This window comes from Balaenoptera borealis (genome assembly GCF_965194805.1).
Source record: "Balaenoptera borealis genome assembly, chromosome: 5".
NCBI lineage: Eukaryota > Metazoa > Chordata > Mammalia > Artiodactyla > Balaenopteridae > Balaenoptera > Balaenoptera borealis.
In genome coordinates this window covers 16,368,461-16,388,304 of record NC_138862.1, presented here as the reverse complement: position 1 = coordinate 16,388,304, position 19,844 = coordinate 16,368,461, and the positions used below count along the sequence as shown (strand labels likewise).

Genomic DNA, 19,844 nt, shown 5'->3' with positions numbered 1-19,844 from the left:
TACCCCAAAACAAAGTGAGTAATACAGCTTGACCCATTCACAGACAACCAAATGTTACTTAAGAAAATGAAATAAAAACTTGACAAACATTAAAGCAGTCCTAACTAGAAACATGAACTGAATATATATTTCAGATAATCTCAACTATTTAATGACTTCTGTTATCTCATCCTTAAAAAAAAAAAGACATGTGAGTTAAAAAAAATCTATTCTTGTTATCTGAATTAGTATTATTTTAATTTTCAATGGTCTTCAGATGTCTTGCCATTTTTCAATTCTTGTCTGTAAAGCAGAAGCATATATGATGCTTCTGAGATGCCAAGCTTTCTCTCTGGCTCTTTTACTATTTTGCACTGTGTGACTTAAACATCCAGAGTTTTTTTTTTTTTTTTTAACTTTTCAACAAGTCATTTTCAATGAATCTCACTATTATTCCCTTTTTCACTTGCCTGTAACAGTTACCAAAAGAGGTAAAAGCAAACTGTGGATGCCTGGAGAAAAAAATTCTTTCCATTCACTGATTAGATTTACAGGAAGACCGCCAGTGGTATCCAGAGTTGTGGAATCAAAAAAAGCACTGAGTTCACAGGTCAAATCACAGCTGACACAGGCAAACAGTTGTACAAGTGGAACAGAATACAATGTCTGATTCTCATTCGTTGTCTGAAGAAACAAAAATTAAATAAGTAAGCAGACTTCTAGAATACTACAAATCAAGGCAATAAAGAAAAGTCCCTTTCATTTCTCTAAATTTAAAAAGAAGCAGTTGAAATGCATAGTCTCAGAAGACATTTATATATTTTACATCAAAATAACTTCGTTTCAAAATTAAATACTAGGAATTATCAATAGAATCAATCCATTTATTCTGAAATGTTCTATTTTATTTCTAAAACTATGAAAGAAAATATTATCAATTACCATTTACCAAGTTGAGTACATTAAAAGCACATTTATAATCTTCTCAGGAGCCCTACAGGAGCCCTAGTAATTGGGCATTGTTAAACTATTTTAAAATAAGGAAACTGAGGCTCAACTAGGTAAACTTTAATACTCTAAGCCACACAGCTAACAGCAGGCAAAGCAGAGATTCAGACAAATTCAACCCTGACTGACTTGCTATGTGACAGCCCATGAGTATTACACATCTGGTTGCTTTGGGTCATAAAAAGAACACTAATTCCCTCTGAATTTGCGTAATCTTTAATGCATTACTCTGGCAATACTGAAACAGTACATTTTAAGAATAATTTAATTAGAACCAAAAGACCTAAAAACTTGTCATGAAAAGATAAAACCTTAATGGGCTGTATTGCAAATATTATGCCAGAATGAGCTAATGGAGAGAACATTTTAAAAGCAATTAGCAGATTTGTTACTGAATGACTTTGACAGACATTAAACCTCCATCATTTTACTGATCTGTCAAGTAGTAGCTGGTGTGGAACATATCTACAAAGTGTTTAAACGTTTGCAAAGGAGCTAACTACAATCGTTACTTGAAGAAGATTAGCGAATAGTTCTCGTACACAGATATGCACGAAGACCCGGTAGCCGTGATGACCCAGCAGGTTAATTTACCTCCAGCCAAGCCAACATGGAGCACATGATGAAGTCCCATTCACTCTCTGCCAAAGGAGATGAGCAGTATTTCAGAAATAGGGAAAGGAACCGGATTATTTCTATATTTACACCCAGTATCTCTGGACTTACTTCTGACAGGTTACTGTGATAAAGACAAAAACAAAACATTGAAGAATTACATAGACATTCAATTGGAAACATTTAAATCTCATATATTTACAACAGACTGACTGAAATGTCTACCATCTTATTGCTCTACAAAACTGTGATTATAAGATACATAATCTCAGTCCACATCATAAATAGAGGGAAAAAAACTGTATAAAGTATTACCTACCAACTGAAAAGAAAAATATCTTCATGATCTTTCTTCCAGGTTATCAGAATTTTTAATATACCATGTAATAGCTCTCCATCATCTATGCTTTTGGTTTGCAGACAAGAATTGAAAATGGCGAGATGTCCAAAACCTCCTAAAGCAAAATAAAAAATTAAAAATGTTTTTAGTTGTATTGCTACTATAAAAAAGAAAGTCTACTTTGAGATAGGTTAAAAACTTTCTTCACAAGTGTACAGGTTAAGAACTCTGAAAATTAGGGCTTACATGAAAGAGTCAATGAATGAGCTTATAAACTCCACAGGGCAGGGACCCTGTCTCCACACCCAGCACAGAAAAGAAAGTGTGGAAGGGAAGCTGGGAAGCAAGTAAATGATACTGTGCATTAAACTAACCTATGCTACTTTTTTGTTTTCTTAAGTATAGGACTTATTCAGCATACCGACCTCTCAAAAAACAAACAAACCTTAGCTAGAGTGCAAAGTTAAATAAAGTTGGAAGATAGAACATACTGTTTCCTAATTCATATATTCACTCAGTAAGCACCTACTATGTCTGGAAAGTTCTTAAGGGTTCCCTACTCTTTAGTATCCCTGGTTCCTCCTTATCCTTCAACTCTCAGCTTAAATACTGCCTCCACACTGAAATTCCCAAGTATACAAAGTATGCACCTCCTCATTTCTCTAATATCACTTATTTGTTGCCTTTATAGCACTAATGTTTGTTTGTTTATTTACTTATTTTGGGGGGAGGAGCTCTACTTTTTTATTAAAACATACAATGTTATAGTAGTTTCAGGTGTACAACATAGCTTTTCTGATATTTTTATACATTACAAAATGATCACCATTGCAGTAAGACCAGTTACCATCCATCACCATAGAAGGTTGTTAAAATATTATTGACCTTATTCCCTAGGTGTACATGTTTACTTATTATCTTAATTAGAAAGTAAGCTCCGTGAGAGCAGGAACCTTGTCTGTTTTACTTACCACTAGCATATGTCCCCCTAGCATGATGCCTGAGATCCAGAGACGTTTATTTTGACTGACTAAATGAAGAACAAATAAATGAGTGAATACAAGGTACAATGTTAGATGCTGGGGAGAGAAAGCTGAACAAAATCCAGTCTCTGAAGGGACTCATCTAGCAGTATTGGCAGACTTAACAAATTAGAATATAATATGGCCAAAAACTGAGAGCCCAGAACAGGAAATCAGATTGAGTCAGAAGAGGCTTCCTAAAGTTGGTGTGTGAACTGGGATTTATCAAAAGATCAAAGTCTGCAAGCCTAGAAAAGGGACACTCCAAGGAATGCTAAGGCACAAAGTTGTAAGAAAGTACAGTGTTCAAAATTCATGAGAATTTAGCATGGTCAGGGTCCAGGATGGAAGCAAAAGAGGTAAAACCGGAGAAATAGTTGCAGTAAGATTGTAAAATGTCTTATAGGCCAAACTAAGGATTTAGGTTTTTATCCTGTAGGCAAATGGGAACCAAGGGAAAAAGCAAAAATTAATTAATTAATTAATTAATAACAATGTAATCTTCCTTTAAAGGCTGAGGAAGAATTTTTTAAAAAATCTTCCTGACAAAATAGAAGAGGCTCAAGTTTAATCAGAAACAACTGATTTTCTAATAACTGAAAAGTATTTCTTAGCTAATTCTGTTTTGTCACTTTGGCTGGAAGAGCAAAATTGACTGTCAAATCTTAAAAACATTCCCGTTCCTGCTGGCCTCTGCACAGCTGGGCACCTCTGGTCTGTGTGAACAGCACACAGCTGTGTGGCACCGTGTTCCTGTCTCCTGCCCCTTCCCCCTCTCTGCCATCCTTCAGTTATAACCCGTGCTGGAGAAATCACCTACACTTCCATTAGGTAATCCTCTCTTCCGTGCACAGTAAGTTCAACTGTATCCCTGTTCCAGAACTGCAAATCCCAACCTAATCCCACAGTTTAACTATATAAGTGAGCTCAACGGTAAAGCTTAATGCCACAGAAGTTTATTTTTGACACCGGCTGGCCCTTTGTGCTATCAAGGCAACTCTGTTTCATTATGTTCTTTGATGGACATATTCTTCTTCCACTATTTCAAACTTTCCCTACCCTTCTTAAAATCTACAATCCAGTTTTTACTTATTAAATGACCTAAAGAGACATGAAGCCATGAAGTTCCCAACCCCCTCTATACCTACATGTGCGTCCATCCTACACCGTTCCTTATCTTGTCTCCACCTATACGTGGTTGGTATCTTCTAACTGCTCTAGATCCAACCCTACATGCCCTCCCCTCTCACCTTCTCAGTGGGAGCTATTGTCAGTTATCCCGTCTCTATTTTCTATTCCCCCTCCGTCCCCACAACATATATTTCCCCTTTGACCTTGTGTTCATCTCCGGCTTTCACCTCTTTCAACATCCCTTTCTGCCAAACACGCAGAACAGACTATCTGCTCCCATTTTCTCACCACTATTCATTCCAACAATGCCAAAGCCAATGGCTGGACTGTGGCATTTAACAGGTGATGAATATTACCTAAAACTCTGCTTTTGCTTATTTTTTATCTTTAGTCCTTATTCTCAAATGTGCCTCCATCCACATACTCATTAAATCTATGTACTGGTGTTCCCTTGATATTCTTTTCACTCTTCACTCTCCCTAAACAAGCTCATACTTATTTACGGTTTTACTACCACCTACGTGACATGGACTTTGAAAGCAGTATTTCCATCCAGCCAATAGTCTATTGCTTACTGACAATCTCCATTTTAGTATTTATTCCAAAGACACCTTAACCTAATGTGTCTAAAACTCAACATTAGCTCCCTGTATTTCCATCCAGCCAATAGTCTATTGCTTACTGACAATCTCCATTTTAGTATTTATTCCAAAGACACCTTAACCTAATGTGTCTAAAACTCAACATTAGCTCCCTGTATTTCCATCCAGCCAATAGTCTATTGCTTACTGACAATCTCCATTTTAGTATTTATTCCAAAGACACCTTAACCTAATGTGTCTAAAACTCAACATTAGCTCCCTGTATACTCCTTCCCCAACCTCCTTCCAATCCTCAAGTCTCCTATAGGGTTTCCTATAAGGCCTAATGGTACTTCCATATACCCAGTCCAGAAATATAATCACAGAACCCCATCAATTCTACTTCCTACGTCTTTCATTTCCATCTCCTCTCTTCCATGTGTGCCTTGATTCAAGCTCTCTTATCTCTCATCATGATTATTCCCATAGCTCTCTACCTAGTCTTCTACCCCTAATCTCTCTTCTCTCACATTCACCCTTCACACAGTTGTCAAAATAACCTTTCTAACGTCAATGTGATAGTCTTACTACCTTCCTACCTAACTTGGGCCAATAGCTCCTTACCTCCTACCGCTTAAAGTCCAAACTCCATAACTGACAAAACTAGGCCTTTATGATGTTTTTCAAAAATCCATATTCTTGTGCACCTTAACAGCTTTGTCCCCAACTTTCTACCTTAAATGTCAACCAAAATGAACTATCTGCATTCTCTTATGTTTTTGTGTACCTGGAATACCTTTCCCAACTGTGTCCATATGGAAAACTATCTTTCATCACTCCATTGAAATATTTCTCTTTGTGAAATAGCCAGAACATCTCAAAGCCATGTAGAAAACTCCTTTTCTGCACTTTCACACATATGACATCTTTTTGCTACGTCAGTTATCATACAACTTTATGTCTACCTTCTCTACAAAAGGAATTGCCACATAGCCAGGGTCAGTAAGTGCTTGTTAAACTAATAAGCAAATGAACTAATAGAGTACAGAATGTCCGAAAAGTTTAAAACATAACAAAAGCTGTTCCCTCTTTTGCCTTTGTAAGTTCAATCACTGGTTGACTAGGGAGAGATGACGCATAGCTAAAAAAAGCTGTACATGGAAAAGAAATGATTAGAGGGTATCTGTTTGTGAATCTTCCCGAAAGGCTGCAGCATTTCTGACCTGCAAAATGGTAACAGCCACTCTCCAATGACACTCGTCCTACTGAGTCAACTTGTTATATAGAATAATTATAAACTAGGAAAAAAATTAACTATAATTCATCTCTGCTAGATTTGGATTTAGATATTAAGAAACATTTCTTTCATCTCAAGCAATAATTAGTGAAATATTTATTACCAAGCAACTAACCATTAATACTGCAAACATCTTCCTTGGTCCAGGCCAAAAGGGCAGGTATACATTGAGCAATGAATTCTTTCCTGTCTTCTTTTGACAAAAATGGACAGAGACTTTGAATGGTATGCATGTTACCTTCTGTTAGTGGAAAAAAACTGTTTAAAGAAAAAAAAAAGGTATGAATTATATTTATCCTAAATATTTAGTTATTTCAGAAAATTCTTCTTATTCAGACTATTCAGAAAGACTAATATTTCCACTATATAAAATAATTGTAGAGAAAAAAAAAGAAACTAGGAAAGAGATTGACACTTGCTGATGCTGGATGACGAAACTGTGGATAATTATTTTTTGCTGCTTCTTTCTCTTTTTCACGTTTCTAATTTTTAAAATAACTTTCCCCATGTATAATTTTTAAAAATTATACATGATTATGCTCTCTTTAAGAGTCTACTGATTCAATTTAAAGAGTACTAGCTGCATGTTGTTTGTATGAACTGATATTCATATATGTGCACATATATAGTTGGGTTTTATTTACCTAAGTTTTGTATTATTTGCCACTTATATACTTTGTAGATTGTCTTTTTTTTAATATCTTTATTGGAGTATAATTGCTTTACAATGTTGTGTTAGTTTCTGTTGAACAACTAAGTGAATCAGTTATATGTATACATATATCCCTATATCCCCTCCCTGTTGAGCCTCCCTCTCATCCTCCCTATCCCACCCCTCTAGGTCGTCACAAGGCATGGAGCTGATCTCCTTGTGCTATGCAGCAGCTTATATACTTTGTATATAAGTATATACACTTCTGTACTTTGTAGATTGTTTTACATCAGAACATATAGGTATAAAGTATTCTTTCTACTTTATTTATTTATTAAAATTTAATTAATTATGTATTTATTTATTTTTAGCTGCATTGGGTTTTCATTGCTATGCGTGGGCTTTCTCTAGTTGTGGCGAGCAGGGACTACTCTTCGTTGCGGTGTGCGAGCTTCTCATTGCGGTGGCTTCTCTTGTTGCGGAGCACCGGCTCTAGGCGTGCGGGCTTCAGTAGTTGTGGTGTGCAGGCTCAGTAGCTGTGGTGCACCGGCTTAGTTGCTCCGCGGCATGTGGGATCTTCCCAGACCCGGGCTCGAACCCATGTCCCCTGCATTGGCAGGCGGATTCTTAACCACTGCGCCACCAGGGAAGTCCATTCTTTCCACTTTAAAGCTACATAACTAGATTAAAAACAAAACCAGGGATCCCACATGCCGCGGAGCAACTAAGCCGGTGCACCATAGCTACTGAGCTTGCGCTCTAGAGCCTGTGAGCCACAACTACAGAGCCCGCGTGCCACAACTACTGAAGCCTGAGCGCCTAGAGCCCGTGTTCCGCAACAAGAGAAGCCACTGCAATGAGAAGCCCGTGCACCGCAAGGAAGAGTAGCCCCCACTCGCTGCAACTAGAGAAAGCCCGTGCGCAGCAACGAAGACCCAACGCGGCCAAAAATAAATCTAAAAAAAAAACCCAAATATTCCACACTATCATAATTTAACTATTTCCCTATTAGTGGACATTTAGGTTTTTCCCCCCAAATTTTCGCTCTTACAAATAATGCTGTAATAACTGTCCTTGAGCAGATACTATTCTGCATATGTGCAAATACCTCTTTAGGCTAGTCTCCTGGAAGTAGAACTGCAAAATCAAAGGATTTGAGTGTATTATATTTTGATAATTTCAAGTTGCTTTTCAAAAAAGCATAATCAATTTACATTTTCACTAAAACTGTACAAGTTTGGTTAGCTGCACACTTAATGACTCTTTTTAATTCCTGGCAATATGGTAGATAAAATGTACTACTTTTAATTTGTATTTCTTTTGTATTTCACATTTCATAAATGAACTACCTTTGACTATTTCACCTATGAATTACCTGTTCAAGTCCTAGATACATTCTTCAATTTGAATAGTTTTATTAATAGAAGCTATTTATATATTATGAATATTAATTCTTTATTAATTTGCAAGTGTTTTCTTCCATTTTGCCACCTGCCCTTTAACCTTTGCTTACTGTACTTTTATCATACAGAAGTTCTCTTTTTAAATTGTGGTAAAATACACATTATGTAAAATTTACCATATTAAAGTGTACAGTTCAGTAGTGTTATGTTCATTCACATGGTTGTGCAACCAATCCCCAGTACTTTTTCATTCACAAAATTGAAACTCTATCCATTAATTAAGAACTCTCCACCTCCCTTCCCCTCAGCCCCTAACAACCATCATTCTACTTTCTGTCTCTATGAATTTGACTATGCTAGGTACCTCATATAAGTGGAATCATACAGCATTTGCCTTTTTGTGACTGTTTTATTGCACTGAGCATATGTCCTCAAGGTTCATCCACATTTTGTTTTAACATCTTTATTCGAGTATAACTGCTCTACAATGGTGTGTTAGTTTCTTCTGTATAACAAAGTGAATCAGCCATACATATACAAATATCCCCATATCTCCTCCCTGTGGCGTCTCCCACCCTCCCTCCCCATCCACATTTTAACATGTCAGAATTTCCTTCCTTCTTAAGGCAGAATAATATTCCATTATATCCACTATATGTATATGCCACATTTTTGTTTATCCATTTATCTGTTGATGGGCACAAAGGTTTTTGTTTTTACAAAATCAGATATCTATTGCTTCTTTTATGGATTCTGGGTTTGTGCTTTGCTTAAGATCTTCCCCATGCCAAGATTATAGTCTCATTTTCCCCTAATACTTTCATAGGTCTGTTCTTTACATTTAGTTTTCATCTGGGCTTTACTTTTATGTATAATGTAAGGGAGTGGGTCTCACAATTTTTTTCAAACACATGTCCTATTTTCCTAATGTCATTTATTATTGACTCATCTCACTGATTTGAAAGACCACCTGTATCAAAAACTAAATTTTCATATATGTGTGGACTGGTTTCTGGACTCTATATTTTGATCCAGTGATCTGTGTGTTCACCAATTTCATACTGCTTAATTATTATTTTGGTAGGGCAAGTCCTTTTCACTTTTCTCTTTCATAAATGTCCCAGCTATTCTTAAGCATTTTTTTCCTTCAAATGCATACTATGTTTAGAACAGTTTGTCAAGTTTTTCAAAAAATTCTGCTGAAATTTTGATTGACATTACACTGAAATTATAGATACAACAATTTTTTAATTTTTTAATTTTTATTTATTTATTTATTTATGGCTGTGTTGGGTCTTCGTTTCTGTGCGAGGGCTTTCTCTAGTTGCGGCAAGCAGGGGCCACTCTTCATCGCGATGCGCGGGCCTCTCACTATTGCGGCCTCTCTTGTTGCGAAGCACAGGCTGAGACGCGCAGGCTCAGTAATTGTGGCTCATGGGCCTAGTTGCTCCGCGGCATGTGGGATCCTCCCAGACCAGGGCTCGAACCCGTGTCCCCCGCATCGGCAGGCAGACTCTCAACCACTGCGCCACCAGGGAAGCCCGATACAATTTTTATAATTTATTGTCCCACCTTCTTTTGTGATCTTAAGTTTTATAATTTTAAATTTTTGTTAAATTTATTTCTGGGTATTTACAGTTTTGTTGTCATTGTGAACAGAATTTCTTTTTTCCTATGCCATTTTTAAATTGATTATTACTGGTAAATAAGAAAGATACTGATTTCTGTATGTCAAGTATATGTCCATCTCATTTGTAATTAGTTTTAATACTTCTTTAGTTAATTCCCTATGACTTTTATAATCAGAAAAAAATTAAAAATTATGCTGAATAAAAAAAGCTAACATCAGGACTTCCCTGGTGGCACAGTGGTTAAGAATCTGCCTGTCAATGCAGGGCACACGGGTTTGATCCCTGGTCCAGGAAGATCCCACATGCTGCGGAGCAACTAAGCCCGTGCGCCACAACTACTGAGCCTACGCTCTAGAGCCCACAAGCCACACCTACTGAAGCCCACGCGCCTAGAGCCCGTGCTCCACAACAAGAAGCCACCGCAATGAGAAGCCCACGCACCGCAACGGAGAGTAGCCCCTGCTCGCCGCAACTAGAGAAAAGCCCATGCGCAGCAACGAAGACCCAACGCAGCCAAAAATAAATAAATTAATTAATTAAATTACTTTAAAAAAAAAAGCTAACATCAAAAGATCATATGCGATATGACTCCATTTATATAACATTCCTAAATGATAAAATTATATAGAGAACAGATTATTGTTTGTCAGAGGTGAGGAGAATGGCAAGAGGGGAGGTGGCTTTGGCAAGAAAGGGTAACATAGGGGATCCTTATGATAAAACTATTCTGTAGCTTGTAATATGGTGGTGGTAACCCACAAAGAACACACACACAAACACGTGAGTGCAAGTAAACTTGGTCAGTGAATTGTATCAATGCCATTCTCTTGGTTGGGAAATTGTACTAAAATTATGCAAACTGGTACCACTGGAAGAAACTGAATGAAAGGTACACAGAATTTCTCTGTATTTTTTTTTTTTTTTGAGTCTTTATTTCTGTGCGAGGGCTTTCTCTAGTTGTGGCAAGCAGGGGCCACTCTTCATCGCGGTGCGCGGGCCTCTCACCATCGCGGCCTCTGTTGTTGCGGAGCACAGGCTCCAGACGCGCAGGCTCAGCAGTTGTGGCTCACGGGCCTAGTTGCTCCGCGGCATGTGGGATCTTCCCAGACCAGGGCTCGAACCCGTGTCCCCTGCATTGGCAGGCAGATTCTCAACCACTGCGCCACCAGGGAAGCCCCTGTATTTTTTATAATTACATGTGAACCTATAATCCACATTAATAACTGAACTCAAAATAATACATTTAGGACTTCCCTGGTGGCACAGTGGTTAAGAATCCACCTGCCAATGCAGGGGACACAGGTTCGAGCCCTGGTCCGGCAACATTCCCACATGCCGCGAAGCAACTAAGCCCATGTGCCACAACTACTGAGCTTGCGCTCTAGAGCCCGTGAGCCACACCTACTGAGCCCACGTGCCACAACTACTGAAGCCTGTGCACCTAGAGCCCGTGCTCTGCAACAAGAGAAGTCACCACAATGAGAAGCCCGTGCACCACAATGAAGAGTAGCCTACGCTCATCGCCAACTAGAGAAAGCCTGCGTGCAGCAACGAAGACCCAATGCAGCCAAATAAATAAATTTATATATATATATAAATTCTTCTAAAAACATAGTAATAATAAATTTTTAAAATTTTTAAATAAGATTAAAAACATCAAAATTTAGCTTACAACTCTACTGTACCAGAATACACACACACACACACACACACACATATAACTTCTGAATTCTTCTTGGTAAATCAGTAAATTCAAAATGCCTCTTGGTAAATTTCAGCTAGGTGTTTAATTTGAATGCTCAGCTTCTCTAGTATGATCAACTCTAGTAAATCTCTAGTATGTCCAACCTCACTATTTGTCTTAAGAACACATTTATTGCATTTTTAGAATATATGTCAATAGGATGATCCTTATTTAAAAGTAACCTTTTTTTAATTTAATTTTTTAAATTTATTTTTTATTGAAGTACAGTTGAATTACAATGTTGTGTTTATTACTGCTGTACAGCAAAGTGACTCAGTTATACGTATATATACATTCTTTTCATATTCTTTTCCTATCACAGGATATCGAATAGAGTTAAGAGTAAGTAACTTTCCTTATCATTTCCATTTAGCAAATAAAGTGATGGAAGGATAGGGAGATAGATTCTACCAGAGAGATTTCTGGGGAAAAGAGAACAAGTTTATGAAATGCTAATTATTTATAGCACATATAAAATTCCTCAACAAAATGTTATAAGGTTAAAAATGCTTATTAAAAAAAAGACGTGTCCACAACCTAAAGCAATTTAAATTGTTAAGTCTCATTTTCTTTAATTTCCTCATTTCCTAAGTCTTGTTTTCCTGATTCATTAGACTGTTTGTTAGTTTGGGGTTGCCAAAGTGACCACTCATAATAAATTTCAAAGTAAAAGTATTTTCAAGAAGAATACCCTTCTTTTCTCCTATAATGCCGTTTTACTTCATCAGATGAAACACTTCGGGAAAGGATCAACTTAGCAATAATAAGAGACCAAAGGGTGCCATTTTCCCTGGATCTAAAAGAGGAAAAAAAATTCTGTTTTTAAAGTGTAGTTAAGATTTTTAAACAATGCTTACCTGGATTCCTTTTACAGAACTAAATAAATCACCTTGTAAGGGTATCAATTCACACAGCACTTCTGCACCCAAACAACTGCTGTTACCAAAAGGATTGGGAACTTAACTTCTGAAACTCCTTTACAGCTGATATTGAGCTCTCATCCAAGGCAATCCCAAAGCCCCTCAAGTTCCAATAGGGGAGATGACCTTAAAGATTAAGCTTGAGGACCAGAGGTTGCAGCTGGAAAGAGGACATATCCCAGAGGACACCGAGGATTGTTGAAGTTGAGAAAGCAAGGAGGTATTGATATCCACTGAGGAAAGTTCTGAGTGTCAAGTATGTAGAGTGGGACTGGAAAGGAAGACCTGTTCAGCCTGGGGCCTCTGATACTGCAAAGCATACGAAAAATACTACAGGCAAGTGAAAAACTCTTCAAGAGAAAGCAGTTCAACACAGTAATTTCAACGAGCTAACCATCAAACTGCTATAACCTCTACAACAACTCTGTTTTCATACCTACTTCCTCGTCTAAAGGAGAGGGTTTTGTGGTTATGATATTAAGACACACCTGCAACAACATGCAAGGTAAAAGGTTAAATTTAGAGTAGTGGAAGGATGGGTTACATATGACAAATTAAAACAACTTCTACAGGATTCTATTTCTTTCATTGTCATCTGGCCCTTGAATGTATTTATGGATTTAATAACACAGGCAAAGTCCAAATATCTCACCAGAAGAGTAAATCAAGTACTTAGTATCCACAAAGTATTTATCATTAAGAATTGGGATTAATTTAGATAAACCCTCTGATTCAAAGATTAGCATGAAGTGGGCTTACATTTTAAAGACACAAGCCATAAACTAGCAAAACAGTCATAAAAAAATGGAAATTGAAAGAGATTCTTACCTGTTAAATAACAGCTGCAAAAGGCCAGAAGTATTACCAAGTCCACGTAAGTTATCGTATGTAATGTTCATTTTTTGAAGCATTTCACAAAATCCAGTTAGAAAAATAGGTGGATTGTCTAATTCTTCATACCACTGCAATGAATAGAGCAGTTCTGCAACTAACAGAATGGACAACACATTACTGAGTATATTTTGTGAACAGACCTTTGAACTGTTTTCACTTGTCCCCCCCATTCCCTAACATTGTTGTGCTCGCTAATTTCAAAATATCTATGAACTGGGACTTCCCTGGTGGTCCAGTGGTTAAGACTCTGCACTTCCAACACAGGGGGCGCTGGTTCGATCCCTGGTTGGGGAACTAAGATCCCACATGCTACGTAGCGCAATCAATCAATCAATCAATAATCTATGAACTGATTTTCAACTATTTGATGTTCAAGTATAATGAAATGAAATACCTGATACGGGGAACTAAGATCCCACGTGCTGCATAGCGCAGTAAGTAAGTAAGTAAGTAAGTTAGTTAGTAAGTAAATAAATAAATAAAATATCTATGAACTGATTTTCAACTATTTGATGTTCAACTATAATGAAAGCTGAGAATACCTGATAAAATATATCACTCCTCTCCCAAACATTACTTGGTCCGTTTTCTGATTAGTTAAGAATGTGACAGTAACCTAAGTTATCAGAGACAGATACTGGAAGAATCTTCCTACTATTTTTGCCACAAATGATAAGAAGTTGCATCCAGGATAAGCAACTATGGGACCCAAGACCTGAGAAGTTCAAGTCAATGTGTTAAGAAGTGGGAGAGAGCATGATCTAGTACACAGGGCATGGGCCTTGGTGACAGACTAGTCTGGATTCAAATGAGCTGCACACATCGTCATCAGCTAGGATAATACAAATCTACCTCATGGGACTACTGTGAGAATTAAATGACCAAGTATCACAAAACCTGGCATGTCACAGGTTTTCAATACATAATTAGTCACAACTCTCTTTTATAAAGCCAGGTATGGATTTTGGAGTTAGAAGACTTGAAACCTGGTTCAAAAATCAAATCCCATCCCTTGCAAGTTCCAGATAAGAAAAACAAAAATTATTACTCTAATTTCCATTGTTGTTTTTGGACAGATTCACTCTGTGAGTAAACAGCAGGCTAATCTCCTTGACCTCAACTGCACGTGGAGTTCGCTCACCACGAGAGGTGTTCCAACTTTCTTCCACAGGGCACAATATTCTCCTACGCTAGTAACTGTACTCAGCTGAGGGCTCACAATCAAGACTGATACAGGAATTATGCAAGTCCTCCACCTTTCAGCCCATTTTGTACAGGTCACACTGCTACCTACAATTCTACACCATTTCCTGGAATGGGGGAATTTTTAAATCCTTTTGAAATTCAAGATTTGAAGCTCCACTTGCTGGGAAAAAAATTATAGCCCTATACAAAGGTAGATTGATTCAAAAATTAATTGAAAATTCAGAATCCTTGATGAAACACAAGACTCACTTAACCATTTTCTTTAGGGTTATGTGCCATAGGATATGCTTATACTGATATCATGCCAGCTAGAGTAACATCTTATACCAAATTCTGCTCTATTGCTAACAAGACTACAGCAAGATATTCAGTATGATTCCATTTGATTTGCAATTTAATATTCATCTCTTAAGTGTCCTCAAGTTTCTCATTGCTAAAATAATTAAAAGGAGCTGAGGATTTTTGATTCTTTAAAGATTTAGATTGAAGTATAATCAAAATTATTTCAAAATTACATTTTAATTACTTCAAGATTTATGTTTATATGTATTTATCTGAATACTCATATATACTTACTTATGTTTATACGTATTTACCTGAATGCTCATATATACTTACTTATTTTCTCAAGCTCATTATTTTCTAGGACTATTTCCTTTTTCAGTGCAACTAATATCATTTTGCTCAATAATGCTGAAGTACACAAATGGCTGGGAAGTTTCTTTGTATCTTGTTCTTTAAAATCTGTTTTGAAACACTCATAATTCAAACTCAGTCTTCCTTCTAAAAGAGGTCTATGCAACCACTGTAAAAAAAAATACATTAAATTATACACAAAAGCATTCAATAGTTCAATTAATTACTACCTCTGCAATTAAGAAGGGAACAAAAATAAAGTTATTAAAATATCTTCAAAATGTTATTAGAATAACTTCAAAAATGAAGCTATTGCTAGTTTACTAGTAAAACCACAGAAGCCTTGAAGTTTGGTTTCTACGAACAGAAATGATCAATGTGTGTGTTTCTTTAGGATTCCTTCAGGACCGAACAAGGTCTTATTTACCTTGTACCATGGCAACTGCCAAGTGTCAACTGGTATCTTGCAAAGAGCAAACACCCAACACAGGAGCATTCAAAGGCAGAAACACAAAGTAAGATACTCATTTCATTTACTTTTTTTCTTCCCCAGAATAAAATTAAAATATTTAAGCTTGCATGAAATCCAAACTTCAGAATAAAATAAGTACTCTCCAATCTCAAACGTACCTGCATAGGAAGAGACTGTCTCATCTTTTCCCATTCGCTGTTGTCTGGCATTACACTTCCAATATAAACTCCCAGAAGATAAGTATCTTCACTCTCTAGAAGCGCATTTAGCAAATCATCAACAGCAGACAATAGGACCTGAAGACTGCAAATAATGCAAATAACTCAACCACTGCAGTTATGTTATAACCAATTTGAACACCCTGGTATACATTAAATACCCTACGGCAGGTAACAGTTTACCTGAACAAAAAAGACAATTCACAATAAAAGTAAATGGCCCCTCCACCCTCCCCTCATGACTAACACACAATCAAACAGGGGACTTTATCCAACATTTTATAATTGAAATCAAGTGCTGCTTCTATTTCAGAATGAAGGGGAATGACCTATTTCAGATCAGATATTTCTGAAATATAGCTACTTTATTCCATGAAAAGAGCATGATAATCAGAAAAAGATTTAACCCAACCCCAGTAGCTCTGGATGCATTCTCTTAGTTTTCATTTTTATATATGGATTTAGGCATGAGATGTGAAATACATCTGCAATCCAACCCCTTACAACAGTGGCTACCAGACTCCCCCAAAAAATAAACAATGAAGGACAATCACTGTCCGTGGTGGCCGTAAGAGTTTACGGTTACAATCCATACCAGCCTAAGACACAGGGCAGCACCCCTATCACATCACTGACCATCAATTATTATGGTCAGAACAAATCACTCTCCAATTAATTGAGCTTAAATGGATGATCATTAAAACAAAATCCTTTTGAAAAAATCTGTTTGGATCTTCCCTTAGAATCCTGTAGATTTCTTACATAACAAACACGTCATTTTTCATAGGCACTCACACTAATCATGGAATCTTATTAAGGACAATGATCAATTATTAAAGAGATAACTCTGCAACTGAGCACAAAAAAAGGTTACCTTGTGATATCCAATGATGAAGACTGAACTTGGTTTTTCAGCCACAGAGCAGATAAACGTAGGAAGGTGCTCTGTTTATGTGTGTCGCCAGTTTGATGGACCAATAAATTCACACCAGAGAGCCACGTATTATTCAGTTTACTGATAAGAAAGTCTAAAATCAAGATGTCAACAGTGATTCATAATCCCTATGAAGTAACTATCATCGGTACAAAAGGTCTGAAAGAACTCATTGCAGATCTGAGATTTTTAAGGTACCATTAAGAAAACATAAAATTACTGTTCAACGGCTAAAACAAAATAACTATGTCATAAATATGCAATAATATAAGCTAACTCATGCCATATAAATGTAAAAATGCTAAGATTTTTAAAGTCAGCTTTTTTCCGCTCTGAACTTATTTATAAGAGAGTTGCCCTTCTGGAGATATGAAAAATATTATACCTTTTCCAAATAGAAAAGTTAGTATTAAAGAAAGGGTTGGGGAGGAGGGCTCTCCATTAACAGCATTTTTTTTTTTCAAGAGTATTTTTTACATTCCTTTCACAAATAACTCTGAATTAACACATAATACAGGAATATAGTCCTTAAAAAGGCAATCTCAATTTCATTTTACTATACACCAAGATTGAATGTCTTTAACTATAAGAGAAGAAGGTATTCATGTCCCCCTTTATGAATAATATGGAAACTGAGGCATCAAGAAATTAAGCAACTTGCGAGAGTTACTGAGTGAAGGAGCTAAGATTCAAACTCATCTATCATGGCCCCTTCCAAAACCATTTCCTTGATATCAAGTAAAAACTTTAGATATAATGTCTACATACATCTTTAACTTGGTTTCTAAAGCTGAAAGTGTTTAAGATTTGTAGTCCTTTACTCAAAATGCTTTCAAAGTTCAAACACATTATGATTCAATTAATAAAGCCTGGGCACTTACACTATGAAGGTCAGAGCCGGAGATTCCCAACAAAACATTTGAGCAGTAGGCTATTACCTGGCAAATGTGTTTTTTCTTTGCTCTCAGCACACAACTGAAAGAGAGTTAACAATAAATCTTCAGATGATGGCATTAGCAAGCATCCTTTCGCTGAGCTGAAATAGTTATAGGCCACATCACAGATAAAAGACACTGATGAGTCATTATTTTCAGCTTCTGACAATTTCTTTGCTTTGGATAAAGTTTCATGAAGTTTAACAATAATTCTTTCAACATATACTTCTCCAATCAAGTAATCTACAGAAAAAAAATTCAAACAGACAAAATACAAGAAATATTAACAGTGTGATTTCCTTTTTTTAATCTTTGTTTTTAATTTTTTAACCTGTGTATTTTAATACTTTGGGTTAACATTCCACCTTGGTCTCTCCATGTGTTTTTTTCTTAAAGAAAAAAAGGTGTTTATGTTTTAGATAAAAGAAAATCACATCAACAAATCAATCTGTTCCCCACGCATAAAAGCCCTCACATTAAAAAAAAAGCTGTTTTAAATTAAGTAAAAAAGCAATGCTAGACAAAATTAGAGTGAATGACTAAATTCAAAACCCTTTAAAATATAAAACTAAAAGTATTAAATATCTTCCAAGTCATGTTACAGAGATTTATAAACATTTAGGGTGCTTACAAAATTCAGATATTTGAGTGAACTAAATCTTGTTATTCTCAACTAATATTATGCAAACTGAGCAGCACGGAATCCTCCCAAAAGGTGAAAAAACTACTCCCTCCCTACTAAAAAACAAAAGCCATATTTTTACCTACCATTTTTAACATGTTGGGATAATACCAAGCTTAAAAGAGACCATCTTTCTGAGAAGTAAGATTCAGAAGATACTGTGGATTCCAAGTCCTTATTACAAAGATGATCTGCCAAGGTTACCAATTTCTCGCCAAGGATATCTCCTTTTAGCCAAGGAGTTACTAAAGCATGTTTATCTGAACTAGAACATGCCTAAAACCATAAAATTAAAGCAAAGATTAGAAGCAAGATCAAAAAGTAGACTTGCCAAAATATTACTTGTACCATATTACCTCCTTTCATCATCATGGCCTCAACATCATCCCCCATGCCTCCTCCTCAAGTTCTAAGAAGGCTGGTATCTTCCCTATTCCCCACTAAGCCTTGCTTATGTACGCTTCCATGCTTTGTTCATGCTATCTTCCCAACCATAAATATTCCCCCTCTTCTCTATTTATCAAAATCACATTCATTACTTGAGATTCAGTATAAATCCCCCCTGCTTTGTGAAGTCTCCCCCATCCATGCCAGCCCATACTCATCACTGCTTTTCTCTGAATCTCTAGAGCACTTACTGGGTTGTATTATTATTTATAATGTTTCATCTGTGTATGTCTTGTTTCCAATGAGACTGTAAGTTCCTTGAGAGCAGAGACTGTCTTAAACTTCTTTGATACCTGCTATCAACACTGCAGATATGTTCAATGAATAATGAATGAACTTCAAAAACGGATTTTAAAATCCTCTACAAATATTAAATTTTTTTCATTAATTTTGCTAAAATTAAAGAACAATTAACATACAATAGTGGTAAATTACTTCAATATGAACAATGGGACTTATCATTTGCCCAAATTTTCTGAAATAGTTACTGGGGCAGATAGCTGACAGCAACTGGTTTATTTTCATGGGGTGGGGAAGCAAGGAAAAAAACTGTAAATCCACCCCCAAAAGCATGGTGATCCATGTTCCCAGAGCTTCTTTTGGTTTAAGGGCTGAGAAGAAAGGAATTTGCAACTTGGCTCATTTCAAAGCAATCTGGAAAAAAAAAAAATCCACGTGCAGATTGGGTAGTGCCCCCAAAACTGTTTCATCTCCTTATTTAAAAAACTGTAATGAGAGCTTCTATTTTAACCCAACCTTTACCACTATTCTGGCTTTATGACCTTAGACAAAGCTCTTAACCAACCTGGGCCTATTTCCTAATTTGAAAAATGAAGATTAACTTAGAAAATCTCTAAGGTTCTTTCTGGTTACAGAAGTCAGGTTTGTTTTTAAGCAAGCTGACTTTAGGACTCTACTCATGAAGTATGAGGTTGCATAAAAACAAGAAAAACTAGAATTTAGATAGCTATAATATTGGCTTTCCTAAGACAGCTTACCAAATAAAACCAATCTATTTTATAGAATCCTACAGAATCCAAAAAGCAAACTTCTGAATAAAATGTCTCTCAGGTTATTAAGACATGAAGTCCAACTTC

The 19,844-nt window shown here is 36.4% G+C and overlaps 1 protein-coding gene across 3 annotated transcripts in view; it reads right to left on the bottom strand.

Annotated features, from left to right (window-relative positions):
* The window catches only part of LTN1 (listerin E3 ubiquitin protein ligase 1), a 71,522-nt gene that overhangs the window by 14,910 nt on the left and 36,768 nt on the right, over nt 1–19,844 (bottom strand). For 2 of the 3 annotated variants that reach the window (XM_082391882.1, XM_082391884.1), the window contains exons 12-23: nt 18,387–18,576; nt 17,966–18,007; nt 17,622–17,861; nt 16,624–16,777; nt 15,690–15,834; nt 15,042–15,228; nt 13,152–13,311; nt 12,095–12,199; nt 6,089–6,231; nt 1,922–2,057; nt 1,582–1,726; nt 450–663 (exon numbers count right to left, since the gene is read on the bottom strand). In XM_082391882.1, coding sequence (XP_082248008.1) covers nt 450–663; nt 1,582–1,726; nt 1,922–2,057; nt 6,089–6,231; nt 12,095–12,199; nt 13,152–13,311; nt 15,042–15,228; nt 15,690–15,834; nt 16,624–16,777; nt 17,622–17,861; nt 17,966–18,007; nt 18,387–18,576 — 1,861 coding nt within the window. The remainder of the gene's footprint in view (nt 1–449; nt 664–1,581; nt 1,727–1,921; nt 2,058–6,088; nt 6,232–12,094; nt 12,200–13,151; nt 13,312–15,041; nt 15,229–15,689; nt 15,835–16,623; nt 16,778–17,621; nt 17,862–17,965; nt 18,008–18,386; nt 18,577–19,844) is intronic. The other variant, XM_082391883.1, reaches the window with a different exon arrangement.